The following is a 19,047-nucleotide window of genomic DNA, read 5'->3' on the forward strand; positions in this document are numbered from 1 at the left end:
CAGTGAAATGCTGAATACAACAGGTGTAGTAGACCTCACAGTGAAATGCTGAATACAACAGGTGTAGTAGACCTCACAGTGAAATGCTGAATACAACAGGTGTAGTAGACCTCACAGTGAACTGCTGAATACAACAGGTGTAGTAGACCTCACAGTGAAATGCTGAATACAACAGGTGTAGTAGACCTTACAGTGAAATGCTGAATACAACAGGTGTAGTAGACCTCACAGTGAAATGCTGAATACAACAGGTGTAGTAGACCTCACAGTGAAATGCTGAATACAACAGGTGTAGTAGACCTCACAGTGAAATGCTGAATACAACAGGTGTAGGTAGACCTTACAGTGAAATGCTGAATACAACAGGTGTAGTAGACCTCACAGTGAAATGCTGAATACAACAGGTGTAGTAGACCTCACAGTGAAATGCTGAATACAACAGGTGTAGACCTCACAGTGAAATGCTGAATACAACAGGTGTAGTAGACCTTACAGTGAAATGCTGAATACAACAGGTGTAGTAGACCTTACAGTGAAATGCTGAATACAGCAGGTGTAGTAGACCTCACAGTGAAATGCTGAATACAACAGGTGTAGTAGACCTCACAGTGAAATGCTGAATACAACAGGTGTAGTAGACCTTAGAGTGAAATGCCGAATACAACAGGTGTAGACCTTAGAGTGAAATGCCGAATACAACAAGTGTAGTAGACCTCACAGTGAAATGCCGAATACAACAAGTGTAGTAGACCTCACAGTGAAATGCCGAATACAACAGGTGTAGTAGACCTCACAGTGAAATGCCGAATACAACAGGTGTAGTAGACCTCACAGTGAAATGCTGAATACAACAGGTGTAGTAGACCTCACAGTGAAATGCTGAATACAACAGGTGTAGTAGACCTCACAGTGAAATGCTGAATACAACAGGTGTAGTAGACCTCACAGTGAAATGCTGAATACAACAGGTGTAGTAGACCTCACAGTGAAATGCTGAATAGAACAGGTGTAGTAGACCTTACAGTGAAATGCTGAATACAGCAGGTGTAGTAGACCTCACAGTGAAATGCTGAATACAACAGGTGTAGTAGACCTCACAGTGAAATGCTGAATACAACAGGTGTAGTAGACCTCACAGTGAAATGCTGAATACAACAGGTGTAGTAGACCTTACAGTGAAATGCTGAATACAACAGGTGTAGTAGACCTCACAGTGAAATTCTGAATACAACAGGTGTAGTAGACCTCACAGTGAAGTGCTGAACACAACAGGTGTAGTAGACCTCACAGTGAAATGCTGAATACAACAGGTGTAGTAGACCTCACAGTGAAATGCTGAATACAACAGGTGTAGTAGACCTCACAGTGAAATGCTGAATACAACAGGTGTAGTAGACCTCACAGTGAAATGCTGAATACAACAGGTGTAGTAGACCTTACAGTGAAATGCTGAATACAACAGGTGTAGTAGACCTCACAGTGAAATGCTGAATACAACAGGTGTAGTAGACCTTACAGTGAAATGCTGAATACAACATGTGTAGTAGACCTCACAGTGAAATGCTGAATACAACAGGTGTAGTAGACCTTACAGTGAAATGCTGAACACAACAGGTGTAGTAGACCTCACAGTGAAATGCTGAATACAACAGGTGTAGTAGACCTTACAGTGAAATGCTGAATACAACAGGTGTAGCAGACCTCACAGTGAAATGCTGAACACAACAGGTGTAGTAGACCTCACAGTGAAATGCTGAATACAACAGGTGTAGTAGACCTCACAGTGAAATGCTGAATACAACAGGTGTAGTAGACCTTACAGTGAAATGCTGAATACAACAGGTGTAGTAGACCTCACAGTGAAATGTTGAATACAACAGGTGTAGTAGACCTCACAGTGAAATGCTGAATACAACAGGTGTAGACCTCACAGTGAAATGATTACTTACAAGCCCTTAACCTACAATGCAGTTTTAAGAAAAATAAGTGTTAAGTAAAAAATAGATGATAAAAATAATAATAACTAAAGAGCAGCAGTAAAATAACAATAGGTATATTCGCTACAAGCATTAACATCTGCTAAACATGTATATGACCAATAAGACTTGATTTGATATACAAGTGGTACAGAGTCAATGTGGAGGCTATATACAGGGTGTACTGGTACAGAGTCAATGTGGAGGCTATATACAGGGGGTACCGGTACAGAGTCAATGAGGAGGCTATAAACAGGGTGTTACGGTACAGAGTCAATGTGGAGGCTATATACAGGGTGTTACGGTACAGAGTCAATGCGGAGGCTATGTACAGGGTGTTACGGTACAGAGTCAATGTGGAGGCTATATACAGAGTATTACGGTACAGAGTCAATGTGGAGGTTATATACAGGGGGTACCGGTACAGAGTCAATGTGGAGGCTATATACAGGGTGTTACGGTACCGAGTCAATATGGAGGCTCTATACAGGGTGTACCGGTACAGAGTCAATGTGGAGGCTATATACAGGGGGTACCGGTACTGAGTCAATGTGGAGGCTATATACAGGGGGTACCGGTACAGAGTCAATGTGGAGGCTATATACAGGGTATTACGGTACAGAGTCAATGTGGAGGCTATATACAGGAAGTACCGGTACAGAGTCAATGCGGAGGCTATATACAGGGGGTACCGGTACAGAGTCAATGTGGAGGCTATATACAGGGGGTACCGATACAGAGTCAATGTGGAGGCTATATACAGGGGGTACTGGTACAGAGTCAATGTGGAGGCTATATACAGGGTGTACCGGTACAGAGTCAATGTGGAGGCTATATACAGGAGGTACCAGTACAGAGTCAATGTGGAGGCTATATACAGGGGGTACCAGTACACAGTCCATGTGGAGGCTATATACAGGGTGGTACCGGTACAGAGTCAATGTGGAGGTTATATACAGGGGGTACCGGTACAGAGTCAATGTGGAGGCTATATACAGGGGGTACCGGTACAGAGTCAATGTGGAGGCTATATACAAGGGGTACCGGTCCAGAGTCAATGTGGAGGCTATATACAGGGGGTACCGGTACAGAGTCCATGTGGAGGCTATATACAGGGTGTTACGGTACAGAGTCAATGTGGAGGCTATATACAGGGGGTACCAGTACACAGTCCATGTGGAGGCTATATACAGGGGGTACCGGTACAGAGTCAATGTGGAGGTTATATACAGGGGGTACCGGTACAGAGTCAATGTGGAGGCTATATACAGGGGGTACCGGTACAGAGTCAATGTGCGGGGGCACAAGTTAGTCAAGGTAATTGAGGTAATATATACATGTAGGTAGAGGTAAAGTGATTATAAACGGAGAGTAGCGGAGAGTAGACGGAGAGTAGCAGCATAAACTAACATAGTCCGGGTTGCCATTTGATTAGCTGTTCAGCAGTCTTATGGCTTTTGGGTAGAAGCTCTTAAGAAGCCTTTTGGACCTAGACTTGGCGCTCCGGTACCACTTGCAGTGCAGTAGCAGAGAGAACACTCTATGACTAAGGTGGCTGGAGTCTTTAACAATTTTTAGGGCCTTCCTCTGACACTGCCTGGTATAGAGGTCCTGGATGGCAGGAAGCTTGGCCCCAGTGATGTACTGGGCCGTACTCACTACTCTCTGTAGTGCCTTGCGGTCGGATACCACTCCACTGACTCAATTCCAGCCATTTATATGAACTCCCTCCACTGATAGATGCTATAGACCCCACTGAGTCTTTTCTACCCCACTTTTACCTCTATTTGACGTCTAAATGTACATTTGCTTTATCTTGGCCAGGTCGCAGTTGGACATCAGAACTTGTTCTCAACTAGCCTACCTGGCTAAATAAAGGTGAAATAAAAAATAAATAAAAGTTTTTTTCTCTGCAGTCTAATGTTGTGAACATACCAATCTGGACATTGTATTTTTCAATAGGGGTTAAAAAAAAAAAAAAAAAATCTTCTGAAGCATATTTGTAATTATTTCCATTAAGTCCTTCTTGCATTTGCTTACACGCACAATACAAATGGACATTGATTAAAATGTAATGTATTTTGAAATAGTTATCCACATTTATGTGTTTTGAAATACGGGCTTTTATTTTGAATGATTCTTCATTACCATACAAAGTGACGTCAATGTTTGTGCTGCTGGCAGAATACTAGTCTGGTTCGTCTGTATCCACAACACGTAAGTACATAAACAAACACGTTTTGGTAATATTTGATTGTTTTTCCAGCTAGACTCATACAGTAACGATAAAACATTGGTTGACCGTCTAAATGTACATTGAAGAATATATTGCTTCTATATTAGTGCATCGTTGATTGGTCGTGAGGCTTCGTCACAGCTCTAACGTTAGCAATCTAGCTAGCTAGCGAGCCTCTCTTTCTGTTTTTTTCCAGTGACATTGCAGAATGATATGCATATAACGCGTTTTATCTTTATGCACCTACACATTATTTCTAAATACGATTACAATTGAGCATGTAAAAGCAAAAGCAGATTTTATCCAGTCGATTCAGTATGCGCACATCTGTAGCACGCAGCCAGAATCCTACACAAAGACGAATGAGTGTTAGCCAACTGGCTAGCTCTGATAAAACGGTGCTAACTAACGTTAGTTAATAATGTGATGTCGTTTCAATGTCTGGGACATGAAACTGGAAATATAAAAAAATATAAAAAATGTTTGCCAGTTGCCTCCCAAAATAGAGTTCAGTATTCATTGACATTGGTATGAATGTAACGTTACTCAGGGTAGCTAGCTAATTCATGTGCTTTGGAGGCAAAAAACACGAATCCTACGGTAGTAACCTGAAAAACCATCAGATTGATTTGACAACTATTACCATGTTGAGGTTATTTCTGTTTTCCAGTTGTTCCCTGATGATGTAGCTACAGTATTCATTTATCTACCTAGCTATGTATCGGATTTATCAACCTAGCTATCTATACTGTACAAAAATATAAACGCAACCATTTCAGAGATTTTACTGAGTTACAGTCCATATAAGGAAATCAGTCAAGTGTAATAAACGAATTAGTCCCTAATCTATGGATTTCACATGACTCGGGGAGGGACACAGCCATTGATGGGCCTGGGAGGGCATATGCCCACCAATTTGGGAGCCAGGCACTGCCAATCAGAATAATTTTTTTGTCCTGGCTAAATTTCCAATCTGGCCCTGATACCATCATGGCCACCTAATCATCCTCAGCTTCCAATTGGCTCGTTCATCCCCCTCCTCTCCCCTGTAACTATTCCCCAGGTCGTTGCTGACAATGTGTCCTCAGTCAATTTACCTGGTAAAGTAAAACATCGACCTAGCAAGCTATTGGATTGATCTACCTATAGTGCTTCTCTGGATTTGTCACACAGTGAATTATAAGTGAAATAATCTGTCTGTAAACAGTTGGAAAAAATTACTTGTGTCGTGCACAAAGTAGATGTCCTAACCGACTTGCCAAAACTATAGTTTGTTAACAAGAAATGTGCGGAATGGTTGAAAAACTAGTTTTAATTTCTCCAACCTAAGTGTATGTAAACTTCCCGACTTCAACTGTTCCACAAACCTCTGATGTGGCTTTTTTGCTGTTATAAATGGGTTACTAACGTAACTAGAACAGTAAAAAAATTAAATGATTTGTCATACCCATGGTATACGGTCTGATGTACCATTGGCTGAAAGCCATGGTACATCAACTCTATATATTCTTTGGTGCTGACCAAAAGTAAACTGTGTGGGTCAGAGATGGCTGTGTGTTTGGTCCATTTTAATGGTGCTAATGTTTTTTATTCCAGGTTGGGAGTATGACGCAGGCAGTGCAGACGAATGGGGTGCAACCCCTCAGTAAGACATGGGAACTCAGTCTGTATGAGCTACAAAGGACTCCACAGGTAGGGGAGCACATTTACTGTAACACCTCTCTGTCTCTGAGCTACAGAGGACTCCACAGGTAGGGGAGCACATTTACTGTAACACCTCTCTGTCTCTGAGCTACAGAGGACTCCACAGGTAGGGTTGCTTTTAACTTTTAGTTTTAAAAGTTTCATTACGTAGATTTGAGTGTTTCACAGATCAGGGTTTGTATATGTCCTGACATGGCTGCAGACACCGAACACCATCACTAGCTGCGTTAGACTTAGCCCTAGTTCAAACACCTCTCTGTAGCTAAGAGTGGAGACGGAGCCGTCTGATATTGTAGAGTGTGCCTCCTATGACTTTTTGACGATAGTTTTGGCAGCTCTTTTCTGAGTGGCTGAAACAGTGCATGAAACAGAGGCGTGTCGGGAGAAATGGTAATGCGTGTTAATTGCAGGCAGATAAAGGTGGATGTGGTAGCGAAGCAACAATGGAAGCACAGTAATGGCCTTGGATTGGACTTCTGTGAGGAGGGGAGCAGCTCTATTTAAGCTATAAGGTCTGAGGAGGTATATGGTATATGGCCAATATACCACGGCTAAGGGCTGTACTAGGGCACGACACAACGCGGAGTGCATGCATACAGCCCTTAGCCGTGGTATATTGACCATATACCACTAACCCCTGAGGTGCTTTATAGCTATTATAAACTGGTTACCAACGTAGTGTTTTGTCATAACCATGGTATTTGAGACGGTTTCAGCCAATCAGCATTCAGGGCTCGAACCACCCAGTTTATAATATACGGTATTGATCACAGCATAGGCTAGCCAATCAGTTCATATATTACAGGAAGGCTCCTCATTGATTCCTTTGTAAAACAGAGTTCTGAAGACTTTACGTTAACCGAGAACCGTTAAATGCTTCATATTCACTGTTTCCAACATGAACTTCTGTGTGAATCGTCTTTTTAGTGAAATAAAACGTTTGTTACGTTACAGCCTTTATTCTAAAATGGATTAATTAAAACATTTTCCTCATCAATCTACGCACAATACCCCATAATGACATCACAATACCCCAGAATGACATCACAATACCCCAGAATGACTAAAAGTTATTTAAAAAAAAAAAAAACATTTTTGTTGAATAAAAAAACAGAAATGCCTTAGACCCTTTACTATGAGACTGGAAATTGAGCTCAGGTGCATCCTGTTTCCATTGATCATCCTTGAGATGTTTCTACAACTTGATTGGAGTCCACCTGTGGTAAATTCAATTGATTGGCCGTGATTTGGAAAGGCACACACCTGTCTATATAAAGGTCCACAAGTTGACAGTACATGGCTTGGCAGAAACCAAGCCATGAGGTCAAAGGAATTGTCCGTAGAGCTCTGAGACAGGATTGTGTCGAGGCACAGATCTGGGGAAGGGTACCAAAAAATGTCTGCAGCATTGAAGGTCCCCAAGAACACAACATTATTAAATGGAAGAAGTTTGGAACCACCAAGACTCTTCCTAGAGCTGGCCGCCCGGCCAACCTGAGCAATCGGGGGAGAAGGGCCTTGGTCAGGGAGGTGACCAAGAACCCGATGGTCACTCTGACAGAGCTCCAGAGTTCCTCTGTGGAGATGGGAGAACCTTCCAGAAGGACAACCATCTCTGCAGCACTCCACCAATCAGGCCTTTATGGTAGAGTGGCCAGACAGAAGCCACTCCTCAGTAAAAGGCACGACAGTTAGCCAAAAGGCACCTAAAAGACTTTGACCATGAGAAACAAGATTCTTTGGTTTGATGAAACCAAGATTGAACTCTTTGGCATGATTGCCAAGCGTCACGTCTGGAGGAAACCTGGCACCATCCCTACGGTGAAGCATGGTGGTGGCAGCATCAAGCTGTGGGGATGTTTTTCAGCGTCAGGGACTGGGAGACTAGTCAGGATCGAGGGAAAGATGAACGGAGCAAAATACAGAGAGATCCTTGATGAAAACCTGCTCAGGACCTCAAACTGGGGCGAAGGTTCGCCTTCCAACAGGACAACGACCCTAAGCACACAGCCAAGACAACGCAGGAGTGGCTTCGGGACAAGTCTCTGAATGTCCTTGAGTCAGCCAGCCAGAGCCTGGACTTGAACCCGATCGAACATCTCTGGAGAGACCTGAAAATAGCTGTGCAGCGACGCTCCCCATCCAACCTGACAGAGCTTGAGAGGATCTGCAGAGAAGAATGGGAGAAACTCCCCAAATACAGGTGTGCCAAGCTTGTAGCGTCTTACCCAAGAAGCCTTGATGCTGTAATCACTGCCAAAGGTGCTTCAACAAAGTCCTTAGTAAAGGATCTGAATATTTATGTGATTTTTATTTATTTTTATACATTAGCAAAAAATTCAAACCTGTTTTTGCTTTGTCAGTATGAAGTATTGTGTGTAGATTGATGAGAGGGAAAAAAACCAAATTAAATACGTTTTAGAATAATGTGGAAAAAGTCAAAGGGTCTGAGTACTCCTCCCCCTGTACAGTAGGCTGTATAGGGTATACAATATATAGGACCAGAGTTAGGCATATGTTTTCATCTGTTTGTGTCCCCTGTAGGAGGCCATCACAGATGGCCTGGAGATCGCGGTGTCTCCCAGGAGCCTCCACAGTGAGCTGATGTGTCCCATCTGTCTGGACATGCTGAAGAACACCATGACAACCAAGGAATGTCTGCATCGTTTCTGTGCCGACTGCATCATCACCGCCCTCAGATCAGGGTATGTACCCTAAAGTAACCTACCCTAAAGTAACCTACCCTAAAGTAACCTACCCTAAAGTAACCTACCCTAAAGTAACCTACCCTAAAGTAACCTACCCTAAAGTAACCTACCCTAAAGTAACCTAACCTAAAGTAACCTAACCTAACCTAAAGTAACCTAACCTAACCTAAACTAACCTAACCTACCCTAAAGTAACCTAACCTAAAGTAACCCAACCCTAAAGTAACCTAACCTAAAGTAACCTAACCTAAAGTAACCTAACCTAAAGTAACCTAACCTAAAGTAACCTAACCTAAAGTAACCTAACCTAAAGTAACCTAACCTAAAGTAACCTAACCTAACCTAAAGTAACCTAACCTAACCTAAAGTAACCTACCCTAAAGTAACCTACCCTAAAGTAACCTACCCTAAAGTAACCTACCCTAAAGTAACCTACCCTAAAGTAACCTACCCTAAAGTAACCTACCCTAAAGTAACCTACCCTAAAGTAACCTACCCTAAAGTAACCTACCCTAAAGTAACCTACCCTACCCTAAAGTAACCTACCCTAAAGTAACCTACCCTAAAGTAACCTAACCTAACCTAACCTAAAGTAACCTAACCTAACCTAACCTAAAGTAACCTAACCTAAAGTAACCTAACCTAAAGTAACCTAACCTAACCTACCCTAAAGTAACCTAACCTAAAGAACCCTACCCTAAAGTAACCTAACCTAACCTACCCTAAAGTAACCTAACCTAAAGAACCCTACCCTAAAGTAACCTAACCTACCCTAAAGTAGGTAAAATAAGGTGAATGCACCAATTTGTAAGTCGCTCTGGATAAGAGCGTCTGCTAAATGACTTAAATGTAAATGTAATTAACCCAACCTACCCTAAAGTAACCCAACCTACCCTAAAGTAACCCAACCTACCCTAAAGTAACCCAACCTACCCTAAAGTAACCTAACCTACCCTAAAGTAACCTAACCTACCCTAAAGTAACCTAACCTAAAGTAACCTAACCTAAAGTAACCTAACCTAAAGTAACCTACCCTAAAGTAACCCAACCTACCCTAAAGTAACCTACCCACCCTAAAGTAACCCAACCTACCCTAACCCTAGCTTGACCTAAAGTAACCCAACCTACCCTAACCCTAGCTTGACCTAAAGTAACCCAACCTACCCTAAAGTAACCCAATCTACCCTAACCCTAGCCTGACCTAAAGTAACCCAACCTACCCTAACCCTAGCCTGACCTAAAGTAACCTCTCCTAGCCTGACCTAAAGTAACCTCTCCTAGCCTGGCCTAAAGTAACCTCTCCCAGCCTGGCCTAAAGTAACCTCTCCTAGCCTGGCCTAAAGTAACCTCTCCTAGCCTGGCCTAAAGTAACCTCTCCTAGCCTGACCTAAAGTAACCTCTCCTAGCCTGACCTAAAGTAACCCAACCTACCCTAACCCTAGCCTGACCTAAAGTAACCCAACCTACCCTAACCCTAGCCTGACCTAAAGTAACCCAACCTACCCTAACCCTAGCCTGACCTAAAGTAACCTCTCCTAGCCTGACCTAAAGTAACCCAACCTACCCTAACCCTAGCCTGACCTAAAGTAACCCAACCTACCCTAACCCTAGCCTGACCTAAAGTAACCTCTCCTAGCCTGGCCTAAAGTAACCTCTCCTAGCCTGGCCTAAAGTAACCTCTCCTAGCCTGACCTAAAGTAACCTCTCCTAGCCTGACCTAAAGTAACCCAACCTACCCTAACCCTAGCCTGACCTAAAGTAACCCAACCTACCCTAACCCTAGCCTGACCTAAAGTAACCCAACCTACCCTAACCCTAGCCTGACCTAAAGTAACCTCTCCTAGCCTGACCTAAAGTAACCCAACCTACCCTAACCCTAGCCTGACCTAAAGTAACCTCTCCTAGCCTGACCTAAAGTAACCCAACCTACCCTAACCCTAGCCTGACCTAAAGTAACCCAACCTACCCTAACCCTAGCCTGACCTAAAGTAACCTCTCCTAGCCTGACCTAAAGTAACCCAACCTACCCTAACCCTAGCCTGACCTAAAGTAACCCAACCTACCCTAACCCTAGCCTGACCTAAAGTAACCTCTCCTAGCCTGACCTAAAGTAACCCACCTACCTCTAACTAGTCTTGTGCTGACTGCATCATCATTGCATTCAGATCAGGGTAAAGGTTCTGATATAGATTTGTTATGTAGCCTACCCTAACCATGTTCACACTCGGTTTGACCACCGTTGACACTAATCTATTAGTTTGGTCTCAGACACTGATTACCATGTCTGTGTGTTTTTAATCAAAGTCCTGATTGACTGCAGATAACTTAGTTTCACAGGACGTCACCGCCACAGGGTTAATGTCCTGTGTAACGAGGTGGTCAGGCTCTCATTGTAAATAAGGATGAGTTATTTTATTGACCTGCCTGGTGAAGGATCTCGCTCGGTCTAACTCGGTCTGTTCCCCCTAGCAACAAGGAATGCCCTACGTGCAGGAAGAAGCTGGTGTCTAAGCGGTCCCTGCGGCCGGACCCTAACTTCGACGCCCTCATCAGTAAGATCTACCCGAGCAGAGACGAGTACGAGGCCCACCAGGAGAGGGTTCTGGCCCGCATCTCCAAACACAACAACCAGCAGGCCCTGTCCCACAGCATCGAGGAGGGCCTCAAGATACAGGCCATGAACAGGTACTGTACCCTGACCTTTAACCCCTAACCCCTGTCCCACAGCATCGAGGAGGGCCTCAAGATACAGGCCATGAACAGGTACCCTGACCTTTAACCCCTGTCTCACAGCATCGAGGAGGGCCTCAAGATACAGGCCATGAACAGGTACTGTACCCTGACCTTTAACCCCTGTCTCACAGCATCGAGGAGGGCCTCAAGATACAGGCCATGAACAGGTACTGTACCCTGACCTTTAACCCCTAACCCCTGTCCCACAGCATCGAGGAGGGCCTCAAGATACAGGCCATGAACAGGTACTGTACCCTGACCTTTAACCCCTAACCCCTGTCTCACAGCATCGAGGAGGGCCTCAAGATACAGGCCATGAACAGGTACTGTACCCTGACCTTTAACCCCTAACCCCTGTCTCACAGCATCGAGGAGGGCCTCAAGATACAGGCCATGAACAGGTACTGTACCCTGACCTTTAACCCCTAACCCCTGTCCCACAGCATCGAGGAGGGCCTCAAGATACAGGCCAAGAACAGGTACTGTACCCTGACCTTTAACCCCTAACCCCTGTCTCACAGCATCGAGGAGGGCCTCAGGATTACAGGACATGAACAGGTACTGTACCCTGACCTTTAACCCCTAACCCCTGTCTCACAGCATCGAGGAGGGCCTCAGGATTACAGGACATGAACAGGTACTGTACCCTGACCTTTAACCCCTAACCCCTGTCTCACAGCATCGAGGAGGGCCTCAAGATACAGACCACGACTGTACTGCTCCTCACCAACATAAACTGACCCTATGGTACAGAATATGTTTCCCGGAACAATGGTCCAATTGAATGTTACTTTTATCCAATGGAATTGAAATCCTCTCTGCTCTTCCCTCCTCCCACCACTGGGTGTCCCCACCTCCCTTCAGGCTGCAGCGAGGGAAGAAGCATCAGCTGGAGAACGGGAGTGGGGTGGAGGACAACGGCGACTCCTCCCACTGCAGCAACGCCTCCGTCCACTCTAACCAGGTACAGGGACACCTTCACTCCCGCGTAGGGTTGCAACATTTTGGTAAATTCCCAGGTTTATCAGAAATCCCGGTTGTAAAATTCTGGAAATCCTGAATCATCCAACCAGGACTTCTTGACCCTGGGACTTTTGATTTAAAGGAGCTGTTTTCTTCTTCTTCTCACCCCTAATCACGTCTATCAAATACCTAAACGGCAATCAGTAAAGTTGAGCCGTGTCAGCACGCCACTGACGTAATGTGTAAGGGTAGGATATATATGTGGCTGTACGAGACGTGTATGACATGGGAAGGGTAGCGTGTAATGTAATGTACCATGTTATTATGAGGCTATAAAAGCATGCATACAAACATACATTTTGTTGAGTAAAGATCAATACTAGCAGGAACATTACAGCGGGAACGCATTAGAGCAGGAACACATTAGAGCAGGAACACATTAGAGCAGGAACACATTAGAGCGGGAACACATTAGAGCGGGAACACATTAGAGCGGGAACACATTAGAGCGGGGACACATTAGAGCGGGGACACATTAGAGCGGGGACACATTAGAGCGGGGACACATTAGAGCGGGGACACATTAGAGCAGGAACACATTAGAGCGGGGACACATTAGAGCGGGGACACATTAGAGTAGGAACACATTACAGCAGGAACAATACCAGCGGGAACACATTAGAGCGGGAACACATTACAGCAGGAACAATACCAGCAGGAACACATTAGAGCGGGAACACATTAGAGCAGGGACACATTAGAGCAGGGACACATTAGAGCAGGGACACATTAGAGCAGGGACACATTAGAGCGGGAGCACATTAGAGCGGGGACACATTAGAGCGGGGACACATTAGAGCGGGGACACATTAGAGCGGGGACACATTAGAGCGGGGACACATTAGAGCGGGAACACATTAGAGCGGGGACACATTACAGCGGGGACACATTAGAGCGGGGACACATTAGAGCGGGGACACATTAGAGCGGGGACACATTAGAGCGGGGACACATTAGAGTAGGAACACATTACAGCAGGAACAATACCAGCGGGAACACATTAGAGCGGGAACACATTACAGCAGGAACAATACCAGCAGGAACACATTAGAGCGGGGACACATTAGAGCGGGGACACATTAGAGCGGGGACACATTAGAGCGGGGACACATTAGAGCAGGGACACATTAGAGCAGGGACACATTAGAGCAGGAGCACATTACAGTAGGAACACATTACAGCAGGAACAATACCAGCGGGAACACATTAGAGCGGGAACACATTACAGCAGGAACAATACCAGCAGGAACACATTAGAGCGGGGACACATTAGAGCAGGGACACATTAGAGCAGGAGCACATTACAGTAGGAACACATTACAGCAGGAACAATACCAGCGGGAACACATTAGAGCGGGAACACATTACAGCAGGAACAATACCAGCGGGAACACATTAGAGCGGGGACACATTAGAGCGGGGACACATTAGAGCGGGGACACATTAGAGCGGGGACACATTAGAGCGGGGACACATTAGAGCGGGGACACATTAGAGCGGGGACACATTAGAGCGGGGACACATTAGAGCGGGGACACATTAGAGCGGGGACACATTAGAGCGGGCACACATTAGAGCGGGCACACATTAGAGCGGGCACACATTAGAGCGGGGACACATTAGAGCGGGGACACATTAGAGCGGGGACACATTAGAGCAGGAACATTCTCCCGTCTTCTTGCTGTAACATGTTATCCCCTGGGTTGGACTCAGCGACTCTTTCCCCCAACAAATGTAAAGCAGGAGGCGGGGCCGAGCATCAAGCGTACCAAGACGTCAGATGACTCTGGTCTGGACATGGACAACGCTACAGAGAACGGAGGAGGAGGAGACGCGGCCGTGGACGGAGCCAGCGAGATAGAACTGGTGTTCTGTCCTCATCCTACGCTCATGGACAAGGGCGACACCGTGCAGACCAGGTGGCTTTGTGGGAGGGGTTAACGTGTGGGAGGGAGGGGTTAACGTGTGGGAGGGAGGGGTTAACGTGTGGGAGGGAGGGGTTAACGTGTGGGAGGGAGGGGTTAACGTGTGGGAGGGAGGGGTTAACGTGTGGGAGGGAGGGGTTAACGTGTGGGAGGGAGGGGTTAACGTGTGGGAGGGAGGGGTTAACGTGTGGGAGGGAGGGGTTAACGTGTGGGAGGGAGGGGTTAACGTGTGGGAGGGAGGGGTTAACGTGTGGGAGGGAGGGGTTAACGTGTGGGAGGGAGGGGTTAACGTGTGGGAGGGAGGGGTTAACGTGTGGGAGGGAGGGGTTAACGTCGGGGAGGGAGGGGTTAACGTGTGGGAGGGAGGGGTTAACGTGTGGGAGGGAGGGGTTAACGTGTGGGAGGGAGGGGTTAACGTGTGGGAGGGAGGGGTTAACGTGTGGGAGGGAGGGGTTAACGTGTGGGAGGGAGGGGTTAACGTGTGGGAGGGAGGGGTTAACGTGTGGGAGGGAGGGGTTAACGTGTGGGAGGGAGGGGTTAACGTGTGGGAGGGAGGGGTTAACGTGTGGGAGGGAGGGGTTAACGTGTGGGAGGGAGGGGTTAACGTGTGGGAGGGAGGGGTTGACGTGTGGGAGGGAGGGGTTGACGTGTGGGAGGGAGGGGTTGACGTGTGGGAGGGAGGGGTTGACGTGTGGGAGGGAGGGGTTGACGTGTGGGAGGGAGGGGTTAACGTGTGTGTGTGTGTGTGTGAGGGGCTAACGTGTGTGTGTGTGAGGGGCTAACGTGTGTGTGTGTGTGTGAGGGGCTAACGTGTGTGTGTGTGTGTGTGAGGGGCTAACGTGTGTGTGTGTGTGTGTGAGGGGCTAACGTGTGTGTGTGTGGGAGGGGTTAACGTGTGTGTGTGTGTGTGTGGGAGGGGTTAACGTGTGTGTTTGTGGGAGGGGTTAACGTGTGTGTGTGTGGGAGGGGCTACGTGTGTGTGTGTGTGTGGGAGGGGCTACGTGTGTGTGTGTGTGTGGGAGGGGCTACGTGTGTGTGTGTGAGGGGCTACGTGTGTGTGTGTGTGTGTGTGTGTGTGTGTGTGTGAGGGGCTACGTGTGTGTGTGTGTGTGTGAGGGGCTACGTGTGTGTGTGTGTGTGTGTGTGAGGGGCTACGTGTGTGTGTGTGTGTGTGTGTGTGTGTGTGTGGGGCTACGTGTGTGTGTGGCTACGTGTGTGTGTGTGTGTGAGGGGCTACGTGTGTGTGTGTGAGGGGCTACGTGTGTGTGTGTGTGAGGGGCTACGTGTGTGTGTGTGTGAGGGGCTACGTGTGTGTGTGTGTGAGGGGCTACGTGTGTGTGTGTGTGAGGGGCTACGTGTGTGTGTGTGTGAGGGGCTACGTGTGTGTGTGTGTGAGGAGCTACGTGTGTGTGTGTGTGAGGGGCTACGTGTGTGTGTGTGTGAGGCTACGTGTGTGTGTGTGTGAGGGGCTACGTGTGTGTGTGTGAGGGGCTACGTGTGTGTGTGTGAGGGGCTACGTGTGTGTGTGTGAGGGGCTACGTGTGTGTGTGTGTGTGTGAGGGGCTACGTGTGTGTGTGTGTGTGAGGGGCTACGTGTGTGTGTGTGTGTGTGTGAGGGGCTACGTGTGTGTGTGTGTGTGTGTGAGGGGCTACGTGTGTGTGTGTGTGTGAGGGGCTACGTGTGTGTGTGTGTGTGAGGGGCTACGTGTGTGTGTGTGTGAGGGGCTACGTGTGTGTGTGTGTGAGGGGCTACGTGTGTGTGTGTGTGAGGGGCTACGTGTGTGTGTGTGTGAGGGGCTACGTGTGTGTGTGTGTGTGTGTGTGAGGGGCTACGTGTGTGTGTGTGTGTGAGGGGCTACGTGTGTGTGTGTGTGTGTGAGGGGCTACGTGTGTGTGTGTGTGTGTGAGGGGCTACGTGTGTGTGTGTGTGAGGGGCTACGTGTGTGTGTGTGTGAGGGGCTACGTGTGTGTGTGTGTGAGGGGCTACGTGTGTGTGTGTGTGAGGGGCTACGTGTGTGTGTGTGTGAGGGGCTACGTGTGTGTGTGTGTGAGGGGCTACGTGTGTGTGTGTGTGAGGGGCTACGTGTGTGTGTGTGTGAGGGGCTACGTGTGTGTGTGTGTGAGGGGCTACGTGTGTGTGTGTGTGTGAGGGGCTACGTGTGTGTGTGTGTGTGTGTGTGAGGGGCTACGTGTGTGTGTGTGTGAGGGGCTACGTGTGTGTGTGTGTGAGGGGCTACGTGTGTGTGTGTGTGTGTGTGTGTGAGGGGCTACGTGTGTGTGTGTATGTGTGAGGGGCTACGTGTGTGTGTGTATGTGTGAGGGGCTACGTGTGTGTGAGGGGCTACGTGTGTGTGTGTGTGTGTGAGGGGCTACGTGTGTGTGTGTGTGTGTGAGGGGCTACGTGTGTGTGTGTGTGTGTGAGGGGCTACGTGTGTGTGTGTGTGTGTGAGGGGCTACGTGTGTGTGTGTGTGTGTGAGGGGCTACGTGTGTGTGTGTGTGTGTGTGAGGGGCTACGTGTGTGTGTGTGTGTGTGTGAGGGGCTACGTGTGTGTGTGTGAGGGGCTACGTGTGTGTGTGTGTGTGTGAGGGGCTACGTGTGTGTGTGAGGGGCTACGTGTGTGTGTGAGGGGCTACGTGTGTGTGTGTGTGTGTGAGGGGCTACGTGTGTGTGTGTGAGGGGCTACGTGTGTGTGTGTGAGGGGCTACGTGTGTGTGTGTGTGTGTGAGGGGCTACGTGTGTGTGTGTGTGTGTGAGGGGCTACGTGTGTGTGTGTGTGAGGGGCTACGTGTGTGTGTGTGAGGCTACGTGTGTGTGTGTGAGGGGCTACGTGTGTGTGTGTGAGGGGCTACGTGTGTGTTATTTAGTCTCTGGTACAAGGTCCCTGGCTGAAGACATTAAGTAACACTGTGTGTGTGTGTGTGTGTGTGTGTGTGTGTGTGTGTGTGGTAGTGTTGAGTTTGTTCCCAGGTACATCAAGACGTCGGGTAACGCCACAGTCGACCACCTGTCTAAGTACCTGGCTGTGCGTCTGGCCCTGGAGGAACTGAGGAAGAACGGAGAGGCCAGCCCTGTCAATGTAGACGCTGCCTCCGAGAAACAATACACCATTTACATCCCTACAGCCAACGGCCAGTTCACGGTAATACTACAATATATTACTACAAATACTACTACAATACACCATTTACAGCCAACGGCCAGTTCACGGTAATACTACAATATATTACTACAAATACTACTACAATACACCATTTACAGCCAACGGCCAGTTCACGGTAATACTACAATATATTACTACAAATACTACTACAATACACCATTTACAGCCAACGGCCAGTTCACGGTAATACTACAATATATTACTACAAATACTACTACAATACACCATTTACAGCCAACGGCCAGTTCACGGTAATACTACAATATATTACTACAAATACTACTACAATACACCATTTACAGCCAACGGCCAGTTCACGGTAATACTACAATATATTACTACAAATACTACTACAATACACCATTTACAGCCAACGGCCAGTTCACGGTAATACTACAATATATTACTACAAATACTACTACAATACACCATTTATATCCCTACAGCCAACGGCCAGTTCACGGTAATACTACAATATATTACTACAAATACTACTACAATACACCATTTACAGCCAACGGCCAGTTCACGGTAATACTACAATATATTACTACAAATACTACTACAATACACCATTTACAGCCAACGGCCAGTTCACGGTAATACTACAATATATTACTACAAATACTACTACAATACACCATTTACAGCCAACGGCCAGTTCACGGTAATACTACAATATATTACTACAAATACTACTACAATACACCATTTACAGCCAACGGCCAGTTCACGGTAATACTACAATATATTACTACAAATACTACTACAATACACCATTTACAGCCAACGGCCAGTTCACGGTAATACTACAATATATTACTACAAATACTACTACAATACACCATCTACAGCCAACGGCCAGTTCACGGTAATACTACAATATATTACTACAAATACTACTACAATACACCATCTACAGCCAACGGCCAGTTCACGGTAATACTACAATATATTACTACAAATACTACTACAATACACCATTTATATCCCTACAGCCAACGGCCAGTTCACGGTAATACTACAATATATTACTACAAATACTACTACAATACACCATCTACAGCCAACGGCCAGTTCACGGTAATACTACAATATATTACTACAAATACTACTACAATACACCATCCACAGCCAACGGCCAGTTCACGGTAATACTACAATATATTACTACAAATACTACTACAATACACCATCTACAGCCAACGGCCAGTTCACGGTAATACTACAATATATTACTACAAATACTACTACAATACACCATCCACAGCCAACGGCCAGTTCACGGTAATACTACAATATATTACTACAAATACTACTACAATACACCATTTATATCCCTACAGCCAACGGCCAGTTCACGGTAATACTACAATATATTACTACAAATACTACTACAATACACCATCTACAGCCAACGGCCAGTTCACGGTAATACTACAATATATTACTACAAATACTACTACAATACACCATCTACAGCCAACGGCCAGTTCACGGTAATACTACAATATATTACTACAAATACTACGACAATACACCATCCACAGCCAACGGCCAGTTCACAGTAATACTACAAT

General features: G+C 46.5%; 1 protein-coding gene across 3 annotated transcripts in view; it reads left to right on the top strand.

The window, feature by feature from the left end:
• The first annotated feature begins 4,118 nt into the window (after positions 1-4,118).
• Positions 4,119-19,047, top strand: part of LOC129813671 (E3 ubiquitin-protein ligase RING2-like) — a 47,199-nt gene continuing 32,270 nt past the window's right edge. For 2 of the 3 annotated variants that reach the window (XR_008753184.1, XM_055866069.1), the window contains exons 1-7: positions 4,119-4,193; positions 5,809-5,904; positions 8,461-8,621; positions 11,094-11,309; positions 12,222-12,321; positions 14,121-14,299; positions 17,257-17,446. Coding sequence is in view for 2 of the 3 variants with exons in the window: in XM_055866069.1 (XP_055722044.1) it covers positions 5,818-5,904; positions 8,461-8,621; positions 11,094-11,309; positions 12,222-12,321; positions 14,121-14,299; positions 17,257-17,446 (933 nt within the window). In the remaining variant the exon portion in view is untranslated. The remainder of the gene's footprint in view (positions 4,194-5,808; positions 5,905-8,460; positions 8,622-11,093; positions 11,310-12,221; positions 12,322-14,120; positions 14,300-17,256; positions 17,447-19,047) is intronic. The other variant, XM_055866070.1, reaches the window with a different exon arrangement.

This window comes from Salvelinus fontinalis, chromosome 17 (genome assembly GCF_029448725.1).
Source record: "Salvelinus fontinalis isolate EN_2023a chromosome 17, ASM2944872v1, whole genome shotgun sequence".
NCBI classification, from domain to species: domain Eukaryota; kingdom Metazoa; phylum Chordata; class Actinopteri; order Salmoniformes; family Salmonidae; genus Salvelinus; species Salvelinus fontinalis.